We start from the raw sequence: 23,991 nt of genomic DNA on the forward strand, positions 1-23,991 counted from the left end.
ACCAGAATTCGTAGCCAAAAAAAAAAAAAAAAAAATAGAAATGTCACTATGTGACTGGTATGCCTCTGCCATAATGTCCGATTCTCCTAATAGGTCTATATTACGTCTTGACAATGTGTGATGACAGTTTCATCTCATAGGCAAAATATTAAAATGACAGGTTGTAATGTGTTGTGTTCACTTTCCTTGAACTAGGTTTAATAAAATGAATGGCTACATTTTCTAAGAGAGCATGTATTTGGAGATTTGAGGACTTATACTTGACTTTGACCCTTTTATAGGTCTATGCATTGAGTAATTTTCAAGGTATAGAGAAAAAAGTATAATTTCTGTATTAAACAGTAAATTGTTAGCATTTTTACCTGGCCTTTGACCCTTGACCTTTGACCTATGACCTTAAAATTCCCAAGAGAATCACTGTCAGGCAGAACATGCATAAATATTAGTTTCAAGTTGATACCTTGAGCCACTTCCAAGATATGGAGGAAGCAGTGAAATTTAGCACTTTCACTTGACCTTTTGACCTTTGAGGCCAAAAACTTCCCAGAGAATCTCTATTAGGTAATACATGTATTCACCAAGTTTCAAGAAAAATCCTACAGGCATTGCACAAATATGATGGAAAAAGTTAAATTTAATGAGTTGACCTTGACCTTTGATCCTAATCTTTGACCTCATGACCCCAAAATTCCCTAGATAATCACTGCCAGTCAGTACATGCATATGAACAATGTTTCATGAAGATACCTTGAACCATTACTGCGATATGGTGAAAAAAAGTGAAATTTTAACATTTTCACTTGACCTTTGAACTTTGACCTCATGACCCGAAACTTTCACTAGAGAATTTTTATTGGGTAATACATGTATACACAAGTTTCAAGAAAATACACTGTACCTTCAGGCATTGCATAGATATGGGGGAAATAGTGAAATTTTGAGCATTTGACCTTGATTATTGACCTTTGACCTTGAGCATCTGCACTCAAAAGTTGATAGGCACAACTTCACCTCCTCATACATATAAATGCCAAGTTTCATTAGGATACCTTAAATGGTTGTTTAGTTATGCTGTCCACAAAATTGATTATGGAAGGATGGAAGGACGGAAGGACGGACAACCCGAAAACATAATGCCTCCGGTGACACTTCATGGCGGAGGCATGAAAAAAATAGAAAATGTGAGGACTTTTTCTTTCAGGTGTGAGTTTCTTCAATATGTCTCCCTCTACACGTGAAATTTGTTAAGATCGCAACTGCTGAGCTGTAAATTAACAATAATTACATTGTAATAATATCTTGCTTTCATTGAATATGCCTTGTCCGTCTTGGACTACTGAACATAACAATGTCGTAATTTCGGAGCTTGGGTATTTGTTCCATGTTCATCTTGTCACTGCCGGCAAACAGGGACAGCCTGGTGGAAGTGTCGCTGCCCGGAAAGCAGTAGATGACAGGTTCGAGTCTCACTGGGTTTTTTTTCCCGACATGCTGGGCGTGTTTCACTCGAACCCTTTTGCTCGCCACTTCACAGCATGCAGTGAAAGGGCCTTGTCCATAGGCTAATAACATCGCGACTCTCATGCTATATTCATATCGCCGATGCGCAAGACTACGGGGTCAATCTGGAAATGAGCAAAGTGCACAACTGGTATGAATTACTAGTAGATACAGAACGTTTGTATAGTTTTAAAGTAAGCCATTTGCTGGTAAAATAGGCAAAAAAATCTGTCTGTCTGGAGGAGTCTTTTATCATTTTTTCACTTTATTGGCTCTCCTCTGTAGACATAGTATAGGAGGGGATTCTGTGAAGCCAGACGCAGTCTCCGCGCCGCGGAACATATCCCCAACAACCAGATACAGATCAATCTTTCAGTCAAGGTGACCGAATACAGGTAACCTTACCCTATAGACTATGTGTATCAAGGGTCTACAATTTTTTTTTTCCCGTTTCCTCAGGTTATTTTCCTGAATCATCGGGCATATCGTCCTCATTTCTCTTGATTTGCATCCATACACCTATGTTCGAATACTCCAGCATATCTTCAGAATCTTCAGAATGTTGACCGGACATTGCAGTCATCAGCATCACGTCCAGACATGACTATGTGTCAGTGTGGTGTGGACACAGATTAATTTGCTTCCAGGAGGATTGACATTTTTTATTAGATGACATATTTTTGGTTTCAATAGGCAGGGTATTCCAGTCTTTAATGGTTTGTGGCCAGAAAGTGTGAAGGTACCTATGCTTGGGTTCTAAACACTGTAGAGGTGTAAATCTATTGTTGCCGTCTCCTCTTGAACGGTCTGCTTTTATGATGTAGGGTGGCATATCCACAGCACTTTCCCTGAGTAATGTTTTATAGAGCAAGGTAAGCCGAAAATGGCATCTTCTCAGCTCAAGCAGAGTCAATTGTAGATCTTGGAGCATGGCTGTGACGCTGGAAGTCCGGTGGCAATCATTCTTAATAACTCTAGTGAATCTTTGTTGGACCATTTTTAATTTGTGTTTGAGATTCAACTGATGGGGATCCCATAATCAATGCATATTCCAACTTTGGTCTAACTAGGGCAAGATATATAATATACTATTTTCTTTACAGATTGATCACTTCTGGCGAGATTACATTTGATAATACCGAATGTCCGGTTGGCATCAGTGAATATTTAATCAATATGATTATTCCATGTTAGGGTGTTGGTGATGTGAATGCTGGGGTAACAACATTGATTAACCATTTTCAAATCTGTTCCCATAAGGTTGTAAGTAAAAGCCTTGGGTGTCCTGCATCTGGTTTTATTAAACATTCACATTTAGTGGGGTTGAAATTCATCTCCCAAGATCTTGCCCAGGATCTCAACTTGTTAAGGTCAGACTGCAACTGGACTTGGTCTTGCTCCATGTGGATTGGTCGAAATAGTAGACAATCATTGGCGAAAAGTTTGATGTTCGTTATCAATTTGCTCTCCAATGTCATTTATATATAAAGGAACATCAAAGGCCCAAGGATGGTTCCTTGCAGGACTCCGGACATAACTGGGATAGACGGAGAAAATTCTTTTGGTTTGAGATCCAGCTATGTAACCAGTCAAGCATCTTTCCGCTTATCCCATAATGATCCAGCTTTATCAGGAGTTTCCTGTGGGATACAAGGTCGAAGGCCTTCAAAAAAATCTATAACAAGGATATCAATTTGGCTCCCCATAACTTGGTCAAGATAATGCAGTAGGGACTTTTCGATTTGCATGTTGAGTCAGGCGTCACCCTGTTATGACGTAGTTTTTACGTACTGCGCATGCGCGAGTGTCGACCCTCGGCTCATCGCACAAATTTCAAACGCGTTAACCCTGGTTATCACCGTCCACCCAAATGGGTTGCGCCGCGCTCAACCCACCTTATCTATGACGTCACACTCCTCTCGCTTTAAACGAAAATCATGCGAAAGAGCACAATGACTCTCGGGAAATCCGTGCTCAGTTCACCTGTTTTCCTCTTTCTTTCAAGAGAATATTGATATTCTAATTACATGAAAGCTTATGATCTTGATATGTCACATCAGCAGTGCTGACATACAAACTACAGCCTCTGTTACCCGATTTATTTGCCCACTTTCACTGTTTCGCACTTTGCAACTGCATACCGTTGTCCCACACATGCATTTACACGTAATGCTGTACACAATCACATCTCGGTGCTTAGGCTGGTGCAGTGCATTTACCTTGTAGTCTTACCATGCATCATGTTTTAAAATCCACAAAATCCATCCCAGGATACTCATTCGGCATCTAGTCAAAGACAAAATAAATATTACAAGTATACAGAAACAAGTCACAAATTCCGCATATATGCACCCAAGGCACAGGTTGCCTCCTGCACGCGCGACGCTATGAGACGTGACGCCCGAAATCGAAATGTGTTTTAGCAGCGGCTCAACATACAGACGTGACGCCCTGACGTACGGTTGCGCTCGGCGGCACGTCCTTCTCCTTCACCCAATCGAAAACTCCCTATTATTTCTTCTGAGGTGTTGATTAGATCTAGTTGAGATTCACAAGAGCGATGTTTTAAAAAACCATGTTGATAAGGCTTCAGAATCTTGTGTGCATCTACAGGACTCATGATGTTGTGTATGTGCAATAATGTGCTCCAACATCTTGCAGGCCAACGAAGACAGCGGAGTGAGTGATATTGGTCTGTAGTTGATGGAGAGTGATATATTTCATTTTTTGAAAACTGGACAGAGATTCGCAGATTTAAACCAGTCTTGGGGTATTGAGCCTTCTTCATTGGATTGGTTGAATATTCTGGTAAGAATAAATTACCTGAATTACCTACAATGATGCCCAGTAAAGTTGAAGAATTGTAGAGGGCCATGCAAAGGATTCATGTGATGTATCGACGGGATGGTCAGTTTATGCAATCTGGATAACTTGATCATTGATAACAAAGAGAACAGGTGGATCAAAGTATTCTATATCATGCAAAATCTTGAACAATTTGAATTATATCTGAACGTTCACGTCGATACTCTATGGATGAAATCCCCAAATACTTGAGTCTCTCAGAATATGACAATGATTCAACTTCAGATACCAGCTTTGTTGCTCTCCTCTGAAATGATTCAAGCTTTTTTGCATCACTCTTTAAAAGTTTGTTCCATACACAAGAGCAATGTTCCAAGAGTGGTCTAACAATGGCCTAATACAGTGTACATTAGGACAAACACAATCCCTAGTCAGATGAGTAAGTCCTTTTGATCAGACTAAGTACTTTATTCGCCTTTGCAGCTACTTTGTGTACATAAAGAGTAAAATTGAGGTTAGGAGAAGAGTACACCCCAAGATCCTTTTCCTCTTTGACTGTCTCAATAACCTCAACATTATCATTCTTGTCATTTGAATGCATCTGATATTGCCGCCGAGAATTTCTACGACCATGGTGCACAACATGACATTTCCCCGTAATTGCATTTGAGCTGCCATATCCGAGATCAGACCTAAAGCTTGTAGATGGTATCCTGCAGTAACTGTGTGATCACCAGGATCACTAATTCAGTAACTGACTGCCAGCATTTGGCATCATCTGCGAACAGTCTCATATTACAGTCGACATCTTCAGAAATAGCATTCACAAATATATGGAACAGTACCAGACCTAGAACACTTCCCTGTCATGCCCGTGGAATAATTTTGCTACAGACTGCCCTCCATGAAGAAGCCTCACCATGGACAATGACCCTTTGCATCCTATCATATCAGATCCGAGAGAAAACTCTCAATCCAGCTCAACACATTCCAATTAATGCTGAGGTGTTTTAGCTTGAGAAGCCTCCTATGGAATACACAATCAAAAGCCTGCCCGGTCCCAGACGTAGGGCCTACTTTTGAGTTTGATACAAGCGGTTGATCTAAAAATAGGTGGTCGATGACGATGAGCACACATTCTAATGTTTGGTAAAGCATGTTGCCCATGAATCGACCACTCTTAAGAATATAAAGGTAAGTGCATTCTCTCCTAGTTCATGAATAAAAAATGGCGTAAATCAAGTGCGGAATTCACATGATGCAACTACCTCCACACGTTCCAAAGAGCATGACAGTGGGCCACGTCACCGAACCTCCGAAATCATTGTCGTGACCCTCCAAAGGTCAGCTCGCATTTATAAGCAGTTCAAGGTTACGTTAACGGGTAAGTAAAGTTGCATAGCAACACGTATAGACTTGTTTCATTCCAAGTTTCGAAGTTACTAGTCAGTTTATATGTACTGAAAGTATATTGAATGTATACAGCGTGTACACATACACTGTATAGCCACGGTGGCGGCAGTTTCTGAGATAGTTTCTGCGTTTACATGCTATTTGTATAGATATCTGCATGCCACCTGTGCCAGAATTTGCAAGATGCGCCATGGTTCGACATAAAAGTATGCGCGTTGAATCTGTGCGTACGTGAAGAACGCAAATCTCTCGTACTGAGGATACAGCATGGCGTATACTGAGTACCGCGCTCTCATATAGTGCGATGTATACAGCTCTCATCCATGCGTAGTAGAATCATGGCACGTGCGCTAATCCATTCATAGGCGTACAACGGTACATCGAAGCATGGGCGTAGGCGGTTGAACGGTGGGTGCAGGCGGTCGATTCATGCTCACTAAATTGCTTCCGCATTTAAGTTTCTTTAAAGGGAGGCAGTCCTGAGAATTTTCACTGTACAGTATGTCCAAAAAAAAATTACAACGGGGCCCTCTGCAATGATATCTTTAAAAATAGTGAATCAATCTAAATACAAATTCAGGGTATGAAACTATAACTCATTGCCCACATCTTACAGAAAACTCCATTCGATTTGCTTCAGTGGTCAAAGAGAAATAGGGAATTTTGTAGAGGATGTCGGGAATCTCTTCTGTCCAAATTCTGTCTATTATTCACACACAAGAGCATTGAATTGCTAAAATTGGAAGAATCAGAGTCATGACATGCTTTCCAACAATCCACATTTCTCTGTGACCGCTTAACCAAATTGAATGGGGTTTTCTGCAAAATAGAGCTAAGATGTTACAGTAAGATCCTGAAGTAGCACTGAGACAGGGTGATCATATTGGGTGTTATCAATTCGAAAATCTGGTTGTAATTTTTGGGGCGACTTACTGCAGTATGTCCCCAAAAAAATTACAATAAGATTTTCGCATTGATAATGCCCAATATGATTAAATTTTTTTCATGCTACTTCAGGGTCTTAAGATATAACATTTTAGCTCTATTTAGCAGAAATCCCCATTCGATTTGGTTAAGGGGTCACAGAGTAATGTGGATTGTTGTAAAGCATGTCATGAATCGGATTCTTCCGAGTTTAGCATTTCGATGATCTTGTGTGTGAATAATAGACAGAACTTGGACAGAAGAGATTCCCGACATCCTCTACAAAATTCCCTATTTCTCTTTGACCACTGAAGCAAATCGAGTGGGGTTTTCTGTAAGATGTGGGCAATGAGTTATAGTTTCATACCCTGAATTTGTATTTAGATGGATTCACTATTTTTAAAGATATCATTGCGGAGGGCCCCGTTGTAATCTTTTTTGGGACATACTGTACTGATAATTAAGAAGAGTAAAAAATATAACCTTTCACCACTTTATACGCGTGGAAATCAAACACTGTCTCCGAATGCAATTTTTGAAAAATAATTCTGCAAGTGATCGTGTAAGAGCCTGCAAAAAGGTGCAACGTCAGTGATGCCCAACTCACCAAGTTGACAGCCGTGCCTCAGAAAACCAATTTAAGTGTTCAAAATGATCACATATGATTTTGTCTTAAAGTGTGAAAATATGAGTTTTTATTATTTCAAACAAAATATTTCAAGCTTATTTACAAATAATAATATAAAAATAAAATTGTAAACATGAATTTATAGATATTTTAAAATCAAATATACCATCAAATAGGTACGGTCCTTTTCGAGCTTCCGTCCGTGTTGCATACTACTGTGCGTACAAACCACTCTCGCGCGCATTCTTATCATACTCAGTCTAACCGAGTTTGGCATTCAAACCGAATATTACCTGGGCATAAGAGACTCAAATTCTTCAAAGAAAATATTGTTTCTATCTCGACATTTCTGTAAGTACTCAGATATGAAACGAATATGACTTCTACCGGGCAGGGTAAAAACAGGGGGCCGCAGTGATATGATTTCGCTCACTTTGCCGCGCAGATCCAGTCGGCACTGCAGTTCAACCCCGGCTGCAGCCCCACCGTAAATGAAACATAGCTAGCCACTTTCCTTACCTCTCTCGCTTCCTTTCTTCGGTTCTCTTTGAAATCGATGCTCGAGGTGTTTCTGCTTTATAACTCATATGAGCAAATATGGTCAGGATTGCATCTGGCTTCAGGAGTTTTCTCGGTTTATAACCGAGGGCCACAGCCTGCCTGTCCACGTCAAAACAATGCTTCTCAAAATGGTCCTCGCACAGGCCTACAACACGATATCGAGAATGCTTGTAAGTTCTTATGTTCGGCTTCGTTGTACCGAGATTTCTCAGCCATGCAGCGCACCTTTCACGATCCTTTTTTCTTCTTCTTTTTCTTCTGATTAAGTCTGCCTCCTTCAATAGACTGAAGATTCTTGCAGACTGGTGCTATTTACATTATAATACAATTTATTTACAGATATTTACAAGCACATAGAAAATTTGACGAAAATAACTAGCCACTGTGATCAATCGTTAGACGGTTTCGAAATGATCCCACAGATGGCGCTGAAACAATTTCTGACGACAGGGAATTCCAGTTCCTTACAGTTCTTGGGAAGAACGAATGGCGATGCGATTCAGTTCTCGAACATGGTACCTGATAGGAGTGTGGTTGCGAGGCTCTCGTCAACTGAGTAGCCTGTTTGATAATATAGTCCTGTCCTGGGTCTGGGATGGAAAAAAAAAACGATTTTCCTGGGCAATTTCCTCTACGATTCGAGCAAAATACTGCTTGACACATCAATCGGCATGATGAAAGATAGCCCGACCAGACGACGCCGATTGCAGTCGCCCCTGGCCCTCTAGTGTAAATAAATGTGTAGAACCGTTTCTACGTACGCACGTACTATAGAACATAAACAGCTAACTGCAAGTGCGGCGACAGGGCTGCAGCTGCGCTGTGATAGACTGGAAACGCGCGAAGGGCAAACCGGGTTATCTACCTTGATCTAGTAGTACCGTCCAACACACGTATACTGCACGAATATACAATACACAATTACACACACACACACACACACACACACACAGTGTGTAAAAACAAAGTAAAATATTAGCCATCACCTTCTTCATGCATCCGGGTAACTAGTGAGCATATGCATAATGAGCAGAACACGGCTGGGAAAAGAAAAGAAAGATTTTGTTGTGCCTCAGTGACGTCTGACTCTCCGCCAAGACTTGCTCATTAGCATATTCACCATGCAGATTCACACTTTTTCAACCAAAATTTACGAGCTTATTTGGTGATTTGAAAGTTTGTTTTTGGTGAAAGTAGTTCATTAGAGGTACAGTACCAACAAAAACATTTTTTTTTCAAATTCGTGAGGACTGCCTCACTTTAAAGTATATGTACCTCAATATAAATTTTGCAAGTAAATCCTTAGGTTGGTGATCGGTATTAGTTTATGCACATGCTTTATCTGCATCCCTGCATTTCTTATCAGCGTAATAGTAACAAATTTATTGTGCGAAATCTAGGTGTCAGTTTTTGGCACGGACGGTCGAAAAATGGGCAACATGCTTTCTAGGTAGAGTAAAGCCACCAGTTTTCGGACACCAAGCTTGTCTGCGATATTTGTTCAACTCAAATACACAAAATTATATCTACCACACAGCCATTCCATTGTGACTCGCGTGACATTTATACAAAATTTTAACTTATGGTTGAGTACTTGAAAAACATATTTTGCAGACCTGTTTATTTTACATATTTCAATTGAGGTATTGACCCTTCACATTGACTCATAGAAATCTTTGCTGTGAAGTCATTTTTGTTAGAGATACTTCACTTTTCTTGTTGTGACTAGCGTGACACCACACTATTGAAGATTTCTGACATTGCTGTACTTGACTTGCTTTTTGTAAGAAAGTACTTGTCCTACTGTATGTACACAGAATTTTGTGCATTCAATTTTGAGACAGTAGGCAATTAATAGTCAAAATTTTATCAGGCCTTGACTTTTCCTTTCAACTCAATTGGCATAATAAAAATGTGACTCGCGTGACACGCTGGTGTGACTCGCGTGACGAGTATCAGTCAGGACCAAAAGTCGAGCCAACTATACTGATTTTATTGAGTAAAGTGAGCTAAATGTTCGACCAAACATGCTATTTATGGTTAGTTTCATCACACATATCTTTAAAACAAATAAGGAATCATTTAATTCCAATCTCTGATGGGATCATGGGAGCCTATAGGTCATGTAATACATAAAACATCCAGCAAAAATTCATTTTAACCTCTTCCCCCCCCCCCCCCCCATTCAAATCAAGAGTTCTGGAAATCATTCTTTTTTACTAATTTCCTTTTTCTTTCTTAACTAATGTAATTTGTTAATCTATCAACAAGTCTTTTATTCAAAATGAATCAAACTCAAACTTTCCTTGGGTTTATGCTGAATATGGACTTGTATGGATCCATTTGAGCTCTTTTGAAACTTGAAGGTTACTTTGATGCACAAAGAGTCCTCAGCTCTTCTTATAAAAAATAATGCTCACACATAATGTTTTGATTTCTTATCTACCATTATTGAGTCTGATATGAAGAGTGATCACCATGTCTGGTCTTTTTTTTTACAGTAAACTACTAAAAATAACTGTACTTTCCAATTTTCTTTGTCAGAGTGTCTTTTCTGTAGTTTGAGAAAGTTTGTCATTGCTTTGTGGAGATGGTTTTCATGCCTAGTTTGCTGGGGCTGTTTTATTTTATCTAATTCTTTTTACAATTCTTTTTAAAGACTCAATCTCTTCATTCATGAACTTTAACTAAGTCTCCTCTTGTTGATAAGATATGGCAGCTGCACTTTGCATAAAATGTCTGATGCAGGCTGCCACGGCTCTTTTAAACCTTCCTTCTAACTACTTTCCAAGCTTGTGCCATGTATAGCTGTGGGATGCTTTCTGCTGAAGGCAACTGCCACCATCTTATTGACTTCTGGGCCTGCACTTGTAGTGCTTGTTTTCTGGATGGTATCCTCATTTCCACCATCATTATCACCATTATTGGATAAATCACCACTGCTTCTCTGAGAAGTGAACCCTTATTTTTTTTTTCCCCGACAGGCTATTCACTCTTTGAAGGTGATTAAAGTGATGGTTAAGTGGTGCTGCTACTCAAAAGATGCTAGGCAAATACAAACCCTCAAAATAATCTTTAACTTCCCTTTGTTGTGATGGGTGTTGTAGGAATGGCTGAAAAAATTTACACCAAGACAGAATTCCTCAGCAGTGGTTTTGAGCACAAGTTTTCGATTTTTCACATAACCAGAGCTCTGCCGCTTCAGGCTTACTCCAATGTGTCAACTGGACCTTTCCCATGACTTATCTGTATTGCTGAAATTTCCCTCTATTGTAGGTCAGTGTTGTGTTTCCCCATAAGCACTGTCAGCAAATCTATTTTTGAATGGGCTTGCAGGACCATCTGACCATATTTTGACCAATTTCACTTCACTGCTGACCAATGACAGAAGCTCATCCACAAAAACGACAACATAATACTGGTTTGCCATGGTCTAATTAATAGGCCCACTCACTGATGATGATATGAAAGTGTTCTCCTGGGGCCACATTACTGATGTCTAGCGAGCTATTTGCACCTGATTCAAAATGGCAGATTGGACTTCATCTTTATAGGAGCATGAATAATTCTCAGCAAAGTCGATTTGGAGGACAGCAAAATTTGAGGGAAGACTTGAAGCCATTTTCTTGTCATCTTCATAATTTGCTGATTGTTGGCACTTCGTGAAGCAATGTTCCAAGAACTAAACAGAACTGGAGCTGACATGTAATACAGTACATGTAGTTGTAAATTTCATGAAGAGTTCCTGATGCATTATGCTTTCTTGTTGAGGAGGCAGCCACCCATCTACCATTTCTTCTATTGACCAACCCAATGGAAGTTGGCAATCCAGTTTAAATAGCTATGTACAGTACATTACTTATCATTACACATTGTATCAATTTATATACCAAATAACATAAAATATTTACCTTTATTGGTATAATTGAACATTTTACATGATTCAATTTCAAGACAGAATTTAATTTTAATAAAATCTCGATCATTCTCCCTAATTTTTTCAAATTTGTAAACTGTGACTCGCGTGACAACCCTAAAAAAACCCTTGCGTGACTCGTGTGACACTGTTGTTCTGGTGTTTTTCACAATGAAGGGGTTTACAAATGGAAACCTTGTTTCCTGGTATGATTGAGGACTCATTATTCATCAACTACAGTTCATGCAATCTACTACTTTTTCAGCAATCTATAATAAAGACATATTTTTGTGAATCGCGTGACACATTTCGAGGGTGTTTTCAATCTAAAATATTGTCAAGCTCATTACATGTAAATGAAAAAACCAACATGATATGGTAAAATGGGTATAAAATAAGACAATTTATGAAAAAAAAAATGAATCTACAGATAATAGAACACGTCTTAATTAGTGAAATTAAAAGAAGTACTAAAATAGCATCATTTTGGTAGCAAATTTGATCTTTGTTCCAGGAGGTGTAACTTGGCTGTTTGAAAGTGAAAAGCAGTGAAAAATTAGATTTACACCCTTTGAATGTATACCTAACTGAATATGAATCATCTTTCTTAATTAGTTGAACTTGAAATTTTGAGGTCCAGGTGTCTAGTTACATGGAATGGCTGCACAGTGTATGTTAAAATATATAAAACTACTTTTTTTCAATGTTGATTTTGTTAAATACATCATAAAATTTAACAAAATCCCCCATCCGTCTGGCCTCTCCAGAAATGGGATGCGCGCTATACGTGTTCAATGTCTAATGCGTGTACAAGGCCGCTGAAAAATGCGCCGCGCCATACCTTGTTGGCGACGGCGCAAGGTTGCATCGGGGACGTTTCGGGCGCCCGTTGGTGTCCGAATTCTGGCGAGTCGGCACTTGCATTCAACCCCTGTACATTTAGTCACTGCATCGGCACGTACAGAGATTTTCTTTTTCTTTTGACTCTGAGCTTGTGATAGGCGAAAAATCTCGCAAGAGATCGGCGTATTTCTCAGTTTTAAGCACTTTTTCGGAGACCCCGATTCTTGACATGGGACTTAATTCGCACGCTTTGGAAAAGTTGCGCCAATTCTGCATTTTTGACGGCAAAAATTAGGATTTTAGAAGGATTTTTTGAGGTGACTAAGGCACTTTCCTGTTGTGAACAACAGTGCCAGTGTGTGAAACGATGTGATATATGCAGGTGTTGTGACAATAGAATTTGCTGGCTTGTGATGACATTATAGGTGTCCGGATTCTCGAGGCCAGCCGAAAACTGGGGGTTTTTTACTCTATAGCAGACCAGGTGTTCAACACATCGACACTGTACAATGAAACAGACACCAAGTCTATAGCATTGCGTATAGAATGAACTTTCACGCATGAGACTACGCGCAGCAGCATGCAGTGGTTCTTTGCATTCTTCACTGGGGATGTGATGATGTCCAAATATTACTGAAAAACCCGATAACAAACAAGATCAACAGCAAAACAATGATACCATAGATTATAAATGCACATTGGAAGCATTTACATGCATTTCACACGTATTGTCAATAAAGTAGGGGTGTTGTTGCGGGTTCCAATTGCCTTCAAAATTACAGCGCAATGGAGTGCGTCAAAATAACATTAACAACCCACGCGTTCGAAGCAATTATTTTGGAGCGTGTACCGCAAATCGCATTTTTAATGCGCACCTGTGAATTCTTCTTCTGGTTAAGTCTGCCTCCTTCAATAGGCTGAAGATTCTTGCAGACTGTGCTATTTCCATTATGCAGTTTATTTACGGATATTTACAAGCACATGGGCAAGTCCAAGATAATGCGCACGTTACGTATGGGACATTCGAGACTTTTTATGACCTGAAAAATAGTGTTAATGGCCTTTGATCATACTGAACTTCATCATGGTGATTGATATCTAGAAGAAGTATAATCATGTAAAAAATTGAGAAAAATGACCTTGACAATTATATTCTAGAAGAGAAAATATGTGCCGTTACATATGGGACCAGAAAAATTTTGTTTTTTTGAACATTTTTTTCAACCTCAAAACTCTCTGAAAGTATATCATTCTACAACTTGTAACTCACTGTGATGAAAGTCACAACACTCAAGATTATCACAGGTAAGTTTCATGTCATTAGGCAAAAAGCTCTAATTACAGGTTCTAATTAAAGACAGACATGACGTGTTACGTATGGGACAGTTACGTATGGGACAGTTTGTCCCCCATTCATTTAGTGTGTGAAGAACCATGTTTATGGGTAGTTTGCATGATTATTGAAGTAAAATCAGTTGAAACTACTCAAATACTGATCCAGATTGTCAAGGAAACAATATTCCCCAAATATTCACCATCATAATCATATTCAATCATATTTTTATATTTTTATGATCAACCTGGGTATGCATGCCCTCTGTCCCCCATTCGTTTAGTGTGTGGAGAACCATGTTTATGGGTATTTTGCAAAATAATTTTGTAATATACCCATGAACAAATTTTTGCATAATTATTGAGGTGGAATCACTTGAAATTACTCAAATACTGATCCAGATTGACAAGGGAACAATATTCCCCAGATATTTACCATCATAATCACATTCAATGATATTCTATATTTTTTATGACCAACCTGAGTATGTACAACCTATGCCCTATTTTTATCAGGATAGTCACTACTGAAAAATTGAATAGTTTATTAAAGTGTTTACTTCCATTGATGAAGGGCAGTTTGCCATTTAGTTTCAATAAAAAACAACTTGACACAAGAAATATTAAGTTTGATAAGTAAGTAATACCTGATGCGTGGAACCCCAGTGATCGAGTAGATATACATGTATGATGTCTGTCTAGCAGTCAGGTCATTGATTCGAGTCACACCTCAGTATGTATACCCATGAATTTTGTTGTGGCTACTACTGAAAACTGAATAAGGACAATTTGTGTACCACTTGCAATAAAAAAAAAAAAATCATTTTACTTTTTTTATATATATATATCACAACCATTTCAAATTGGATCTCCATCACATAAACTTTGAATTTCTCTCGTCTTAGGATTTTATGCTCTTAAGTAATTCATATAATTGGTTTCCAATCATCTCTTTAAATGTTGAAAACTGAATCCCCATTTCTACAAATAACTATACCATCCTGTTAATGCTGATTTTTCATTGTGTATTTTGCCATTTTCCCCTCCCCATTTCTGAAAATTGTTCAGTCATGTTCATGTATTGTTTCAAGTGTCTATAACTCAAAAAGTAGCTACAATGTTGGGATGCTTTCTTCAGGATGATTGACCATTTGTGTACTGAGAGACCTTCCCAGCTAACTACATGCATTCACATGCACTATGTATGAGGATGTCCCATACGTAACACATTTGTCCCATACGTATCATTATTTCAATGCCTAATAAAAAATATTTCTTTTACTTTTTTATCTTTTTTTTCTCTGGTATTTAATTTCTCTAAACAATAAATTAGAACTTTTCAAAAGGGCATTAAAATAACCGTAGTAATTTCAGAAAAAACCTAAAAAAATGACCTCATTTTGTTACGTATGGGACATCTCATGATAGGACACGAGCTAATTTGCATCATAATTTGCATAATCCCTAAATTTTCATACCAAGTTAAACTATGTGATGAACTTCTCATGTCCACATACATGTATTGATAAAATATTATTTGCTTTCCTTTGAATTAATATGAATTTCTATAAATGTCCCATACGTAACGCTGTGTTTCACATTTATGCAAATGAAGCCCTTGAAATTTGCATACATTTAAATAATATCATTTTTTCCTCCACGGAAATCAAAACTTCAACTCATAAGCTTCAAAATGATACCAAATATGTCAATATTGAACAAAGATGAAATTTTGCATTCTGAGGGGACCTTATCTTGGACTTGCCCACATAATAAATTTGAAGAAAATAACTAGCCACTGTGATCAACCCTTACTTAGTCGGTCACGAAATGATCCCACAGATGGTGCTGAAACAATTTCCGACGACAGGGAATTCCAACTCCTTACAGTTCTTAGTTGGAAAGAACCAATGCCAATGCCCCAATGGCGATGTGATCCATGCGATTCAGTTCTCGAGTATGGTACCTGATAGGAATGTGGTTGCGTGGCTCTCGTCAACTGAGTAACCTGTTTGATGTTGTTACTATACACTGTACTGTACTGTAGTCCTGTGCTGAAATAAGATGAGTAAGATTATAATATTGTGTATTTTGTACATCGTGATTAGCCTGTCATTTTCTCTGCTGTTCCAGAGTGGTCCAATCAAGTTCTTGCAGCATTTTGGTGACACTTGAGGTGTTATGGAACATGGTAGCGTCAGCGATTCAAAGTGAATCTTGAAGCTCTTCTCTGGACCATTTCCACTTTGTGGATGAGGTTCTTGGAAGTCAGGAAGATGAGTCCCAAACTGTGGAAGCATATACCAAATTTACTCTAACGTTAACCGTTATTGTTAACGTTACAATTGATCGAACCAACATTAACTTTTGTAAAATTTAACTGTAGGTCTGGTGTAAGCTGCGGTTTTAACATCAGAAGATTTTATGCGAAGATTGCGTCTTAACTGCAAGATCAGAAATGCTAGGACGTCATTGGCAAATTTCTATCTACTGATAGAAAAACATTAGGGTGTCGATGTGTTGGACACCCAACTAAAACTGGCATAATCGTGATATAGGTGTAGTCCCCACCTCGGTTATAACGTCACCGGTGAGGACTAATAGAATCCCGACAGCTACCTTGCACACAACTGTACATGTACATGTATAAAATCTCCCTGTGCTGCGCTTGTCTGCTCTCGTCTTGATTGGTCATCTCAACGCGCACGGGAGTTCTGTCTTCACCAAAGACGCTTGGTCTTCACACTCTCTATTATCTCCGTGTATCTCCGTCTATTATGGTCGTGATATAGTCCCCACTCTATGGAAACTGTGTGCGAATTACACGGTGATGGGGACGATTTCACGACCATAGAGTAGCTCCTCCCTCTGTTATGCTTGTGATATAGTCCCCACACAATGATAAACTGTGCGTGTTTCGAAAGGAGATGGAGATTATTCCAACAGTATTATACTCGTGATATAGTCCCCCCTCCACAGGGAACCCGTTGCGTTATATATGGCAGTGGGGACAATTTCCACAAGGGCAATTCCGCGGTTAGTAACGTTACATTTGAACAAATTTAGATATTTGTTATTACTACAAAATTACCATTTATTCATTTCAAGTCAAAATTATGTCAAAAACATATTCATCCTTCCCATGTTTATGATATAGAAAAGAATGAATACAATCCAAGAAATATTAGAATTGCTATGGCAACTTAAAGGGCTGGTTAGTAACGTTACGAAAAAAGGACATGACAAAAAAATCAATGTCTTGTAACAAAAAGTGTGCAAAAATTCAAGTTACTTCAAACAAAGTGTTGCATTAATTTCAATTATTGCATCATGACAAATGTTCATGCAAATTTTTTTAGCAGTTCGACCGATGATTTCATTAGTTGATACCTAAATCAAGGAGTAAGATAAAGAGGCACATTTCTTTTATCCATGTCATGTCCACCTAACTGCGGAATTGCCCACAAGGTTTATCTTGCTTGGATTTATCGGACAAATGATTGCTTTGTTGTTGTTGTTGTTGTTTTTGTGTGACTTTCTCGAAGTTCGAATTGCCTCTCGTCAATCATTTTTCTTGTCATTTTCCTTTTCTATGTTCCGATTTTTGTTTACATAATATTGTTACTTCAATTTTTTTTTTCTTCTTTACACGTTTAGAGCATTGTACCGGATTCCTCTTTGAGTGGAAGAATGAGAGAGAGAGAGAGAGAGAGAGAGAGAAGAGAGAGAGAGAGGGAGAAAAAAAAAACCCTGACTCAACTACCGCCAGAATACTACACTGAACAATGTGATGAAAACAAGTAGCCTACAATATATTTTTAGCAGAACAAAAGGAAAGAAAATGTTTCAATTACCCTATAACAATTAAGAATTCGGTGGGCCCGTCCGAGGCATGCAAGCGCAAGTTGGGTGCGTGCGTCGTGGTATCTATATTGATTTATGATGATGATAATGATGATCATGATCATGCAATGTCATTGCTATTGCTGTAGTATTATGTCAGTTAAATGCATTTTCCGTATTTTCCCTTTACTCTGATGCAATTTTTATAGTTAATTTCTTATAAATGTTATTACATTTTTGAATAAACGGAAAACTACTTTGAATTTTAAGGCTTTGATGTGGGTCGATTCAGCTATTCTATTTCTTTATTCATTTCTTATTCATTTATTATCTCATTTATTTAGTCATAATTTTCGCTGCAGTTTGTGCACAAAACAGATTTTATGTTATGCAGTATTGTATTCTACATGTGTTCCGTACCTCTAGTTAAAAAGAAAAAAAAATGTAACAATTAAGGCATAATGTTGAGAGGCCTTTGTCCAAAGCAAACAATTTTCTTATTGATAACGGTCTCCCCCACTTGCATACTTCATGTATTATTTCACATGATTATGTATTTGTCATGTGAAATTTTGTTTGCGTTTTCATGATTTCACTAGAAAATTAATTAAAATGCAACTATGTAATTAAATGCAAATCCCAAATCAAATGCAGGTGTATGAAATCACAACTCTATTTGCCTTTAAAGACAACTCTAGAAATAAAAAATGAAAAAAAAAAATCGCTGTATTCAAACGCAAGAGCGTTGCAGAGATGTACGGTTTTCATACAAAACTATAGAACCTGCATTTAAAACCATCCCTGAACATATACGGAAGTCCGTTATTGTTGAAAAGACTGGCATTGTTTTTTTTTATTTACTAATTACTACTATAGAAACTGCGTTTAATACCACTCTGAACATCTATATACGGAAGTGCATTATTGTTGAAAAGACTTGCATTGTTTTTTTTAAATCAAAATAAATGCAAGTCCATCAAATCACACGAAACACTGTACTAGTATTCCAATGGAAGAGCACAGCCGCCAGAGAAGACTTGCGATTTTGTACGAAACTATAAGAAACTGCGTTCAAACGCATCTCTAAACATCAACGGAAGTGCGTTATTGTTGAAAAAACTTGTATTAATTGTTTTTTTATTTCGTACGCAAAATTAAAAATCAAGATCCATTCTGAAAATCAAATGCAAGTCCATCAAATCACACGGAACGCCAAGGCTTGCGTTTGGATTCATATACGAAACTATAAAATTGTAGGAAACTCAGTTAAACTCAATTGCGTTCAAACGCAACTGTCCATATTATGCACGTCCATCAAACCACACGCAACGCTGTATTTAAAACGCAAAAGCGTTGCAGAATCTCGGACTTGCAGTTTTTGTACAAAACTAATAAAAGTCTATACGGAAGTGTGTTATACATTGTTGAAAAGACTTGCATTATTTTTTTCTCTAATTTCGTAATGGCTACAGGAACTTTCGCCGTGACCGAACTTAATCTGCACTAGCACGGGAAAGAAATCGCAACATTTACACATTTCAAACTACCGAAACGCACGCTGCTTCATGAAATGTCAATGAAGAAAAGGTAGCAAGTTATTGTTACAGTTCACTATGCCGAAGGTTTAAATCTCAGTCCAAAGTTATTAGTCCGACAATGGAAAGATGCTTGTTTTTACGAACTAGTAATCCGAAAGTTGTCGTTTTCAGATTAACAAACTTGACTTTTGTTTTTTTATTTCAGACGGGCCTGCACCGTACAGCGCGGTTAAATGTTGCGAATCGGAGCGCGAGAACAATTCATTTTCCGAGTATGGCAATAGAAATTTATAAGCAAAAAAAATATGGCGACTTAAGGAAGGAAATTCACACATAGGCCCTATTATTTCAACTCAGTCGGCACTGAAAAATTATCTCGACAGAATCATACGAATTCACACGCATATCTTCGCAGCAACGCACAATGAATATAAGGCCAAGTAAAAAAAGAAAGTAGTTTCTCGTCCGGGTTTTTTGAGCAAGGCGATGAGGGAGGTCCTTACTATTTGATATCTTACTATTTTTTCGAGGATTGTCAAAATGAAAGTAATATGTGTTTCTCGTCCGGTAATTCTGAGAAAGGTAACGAGAGAGGGCTTTACTATTTTCTATATCCAATTTATGAAATGAAATCACTGTGGTAGCTGTGTTATGAGAGACCAGGTCCCAAGTGTATGTCTTGCCTGCACTCTGTGCATTTTCAAACAAATAGATAAGTACCATACTTGAAATGAAACTTCATGCATGCAGAAATACATTTGCTTTTTCTTTCCACTACAGATGTCAAGGGAAAATGACCATCTTAATACTGGTATTTAGTGTTGTAATGGCATTTCTGATACCAGTGTACTTGCAATTCTGATGTATTGTGCTATTAATTAAAACAGGTATAAAACATTCTATCAACAAATGTACGACTGAAATAAATTCCATGATATTCAAAACACTGCTCTATTCATCATTGGTGTTTGTGACTTTTTGTGTCCACACAGCTGGTATCTATGTATCTGCATCTCTTCACAGTACAATTGTAGCACATTCAACTGGAAACTGGCTTGTACAATTGCAGATGGATGTCAAAATGATACTGATATGGCATTATAGCATTAAACATTTAAAGATGTTTCTTAACATGTTCTAAAAAGACATTTGATAATCACTCATCATTTGGATGATGAATGACTGTATCACACTACAGGTGATACGACTCACGGCCGTGTCCGTGAATTTACATCGTAAAGAAAAGTATCCCGCAGAAATACGAGACAAACCAGAATCCGTGGAAAAGTTATTTATTTTGTAGATACACCCATTTGATAATTCTACATTTGCTGGAAAAGCGCATTCATTTTCTCTTCAAAATAGAACAATACATCGCCGTCAGATGCAACGTTACATAGCAGAGTGTACGGGCCTCTACACATTCGAATGTGTTCATGCGTGCGTGCAGACAGCTGACAGACCTGGGGGTGTTTCATAAAGCTGTTCGCAGAGACTCCAACCCAAAGTACCTTCTGATCTGGAGATTCTCCCGACTGAAACCCCTAGCAAACGGGAGACTCAAAGTTGATGTGTGCGAAGCGCGAAATTCCCAGGGTTCTAGATGCTCTCTGGTGCTATCTAAGGCTTATTTGTCAACATACGATAGAAATATGTAAGAAATCCTTTCCAACGGGAGACAAAGAGCCAGGGCGGGAGAAATTAAATCTCAAACGGGAGAACGGGAAATTTTGCAAAAATGGGTTTTCGGCGGGAGATCTCCCGTCGAAAACGGGAGAGTTGGAGTCTCTGTGTTCGTAAAGTTACGAACGACTTACAAGCGAATGGTGATCAGTTCTTGTGCTGAATTATGGAAATTCTGATAAGTATAGCACATCAGAACTGATCACAAGTCGCTCGTAAGTTGTTCGTAACTTTACGACAGCTATAGCTACAGACACGCATACGCGGCCGGCACGGCAACTGCACTGGCACCGTACCTTCCGACACTGCACACACTTGCGCATAGTCACAATGACATGAAAATGTATACAATCTCGATACAATCCTCACAAGCATTTGTACAGTACAATTCATCCGCTTAAAATATGAGAAACGGGGAAAAATACGAACAATGCGCGAAATATGCGTGGAATATCAGCAATTGTTCGCAAAGATGTTGCCGCTATCGCGTTCACGACGTACCGAGTGCGCTGTACATCATATCACAGCCCAGGCCCGCGCGCGCGCCCATCCAACTACAGTTCGACTGCTTTGTGGGTCATTCCTTCCTGCCGAGCTCACAGTGTGAAATGCATGCGTTATTACATACGCACTACAGAAGCTACAGCTGTACTACAGCTATAGGACGCAAGGCGTAATTAGAAATGAGACATCACGATTGGTAGGTGAGTTGTCGATTTTTTTTTTCGGCGGCCGAAAAAATAGTAAATATCAAAAAAGTCGATGCGGCAACTGAAAATCGATGCGGGCGGGGAGCGGGCTGGGACGAGAATTATGAATTTCTTGGTATTTTCAGCGCTATTTTGAAAATAGTAAATAGTAAAAAAATCGATGCGGCGGCCAAAATCGATGCGCGCGAGGACGAGAAACTGGTTTCTTTTTTTACTTGGCCTAAATCGCAATGGTACTTGCAATTTGGGGAATTTGCGTTTGATTTTTCAAGAATTGTACGTTGTCGTCACTAATCCACGCGAGATTTGTGCATGAACTAAAACATTATTGTTGCTTATGTCAGCATAGGCATGTTTTGGCGGCAAAAGGAAGGAGAAAGATTTTCCAAATCAAGTTTAAAACGTAAAGTGTCTAGAAACGGGCACAGCTAATGTCGGTATAGGCATGTTTTGGCGGCAAAAGGACGGAGAGAGATTTGAGTAGCGATCCGCATTAGGCATCGTGGAAATTGTCCCCACTGACATACATAACGGTATTAACGCAGCCGGTTCGCCGTGGGGGGGGGGGGGGGGGAAACCATATCACGAGTATATATACTGTTGGAATAATCCCCACCTCCATTCAAAACACACACAGTTCGTCGTTGTGTGGGGACTATATCACGAGCATAACAGAGGGGGAGTGGCTACTCTATGGTCGTGAAATTGTCCCCACCACGTGTAATTCACACGCAGTTTCCCATAGAGTGGGGACTAGAGGTCTATATCACGACCATGTAATAGAGGGAGATACACAGAGATATGCAGTAGTGTATGACAGTTCGGGAAACCCACTCACAAGGGGGGCCCCTCCTTATAAGTAACCCGTCCCCCTTATAAGTAACCCCCGGGGCACCCCTTATAAGGAGTCTCCACGCTTTTTTTTGCAATGCAACGCGAAAATGAAAGGACTGCGGCAATTCGCTTGATTATGTCCATAAAGCTTCACAAGTTTCCTAGTTACTCACGAAATTTGAGCAAAATCGGTTCGAGGCATCATATCTAAAATCATGGATTTAAATGCGATGTCAAACGACCCATGCGAATGCTGAAATGCGAGCGATCACTGGCGTGAGTGTCGCCAGGCGCGGCGGCGCGGCAATGCTTGAGTGCAGACGTGGTGACTGAGTACGGAGACTTACTTACTTACTTATAAGGGGGACGGGGTTACTTATAAGGGGGACGGGTTACTCATAAGGAGGGGCCCCCCTTGTGAGTGGGTTTCCCGAACTGATGAAGAGTGTATGTGTCACTTTAGTGTGTGTTGTCTCACGGCTATTGACCAATCATGACGTCAGTTGCGTCAAAATCCGCAAGACTGGTACAGTTGTACACACTACGCAATACGTGCTACACTCTCAACTAGGTACATCTGTAGCAACAATGTACTAGGTGGGATTCTAATAGTCCCCAACGGAGAGGTGGGGACTATATCACGATTATGCCCTAAAACTTGTAAAAGTTAGTTATACTAGACCTAGATCTAGGCCCTATTGTTAGACTATATAGTACAGACTCTAATTGCTAGTATTTAGTTAGTTAAAAGTTAGTTATACTAGACCTAGATCTAGGCCCTATTGTTAGACTATATAGTACAGACTCTAATTGCTAGTATTTAAAATAGGGCCCAAAATGAAGGCCCGGCGGCCTAAGCTATGCTGTATGCATGCACTGCACAGGCAGCAGCAACAACGTCAACAACTGAACAAGTGACGAACTAACGACTAACGTTAGAACTGAAACGGTTGGTAACCTGTTAGTGAATGGTAGACCCCTCCCTAATAATGCCTTCAGATCTAAGCCACATGCTAACCTTAACTTTCACGACGAGTAGTGATACTTACTCAGCAAGAGACACCATGTTTTACAGGAAAGCTCGAGTTAATGTGCTTGAACATGTGAGTCTTTCGTCAAGGTTACCCTTCGTTAATTGCGTGTAGAATACTAAATCGATCCGATCCTACGTACGCACGTACGTACATGTACACACACCCACACTACACACGTAAACGACTCTACGCCACCCAAGATGGCCAACTCTCGGTCGGAAAGTGAAACGCTGCACTGGCTGCCGACAGTGCCGTATATTACGACAGTGCCGTATCTTAATACTAGTATACGGCACTATGGAACGCCATTAGGGAAACAATACAAAATTCATTTCACTCCAGCCAATATTCATTTCACTTTTAACAAATACATTTCACTCACCAATATTTATTTCACTTTTTACAAAAATACATTTCACTTTTAGAT

At 39.1% G+C, this 23,991-nt stretch overlaps 1 protein-coding gene across 2 annotated transcripts in view; it reads right to left on the reverse strand.

The window, feature by feature from the left end:
* The window catches only part of LOC139733140 (SNW domain-containing protein 1-like), a 132,794-nt gene extending 109,100 nt beyond the window's left edge, over window positions 1-23,694 (reverse strand). The window contains exon 1 of one of the 2 annotated variants that reach the window (XM_071643980.1): window positions 23,580-23,694. In XM_071643980.1, the coding sequence (XP_071500081.1) occupies window positions 23,580-23,596 (17 nt within the window). In that variant the 5' untranslated portion in view covers window positions 23,597-23,694. Of the gene's footprint in view, window positions 1-15,737; window positions 16,876-23,579 lie in introns of those variants that run through there. The other variant, XM_071643982.1, reaches the window with a different exon arrangement.
* Between the last annotated feature and the right edge of the window lie 297 nt (window positions 23,695-23,991).

This window comes from Diadema antillarum, unplaced genomic scaffold, assembly GCF_040938485.1.
Source record: "Diadema antillarum isolate AM-2024a unplaced genomic scaffold, OU_Dant_1.0 seq00000461_RagTag, whole genome shotgun sequence".
Taxonomy (NCBI): Eukaryota; Metazoa; Echinodermata; class Echinoidea; order Diadematoida; family Diadematidae; genus Diadema; species Diadema antillarum.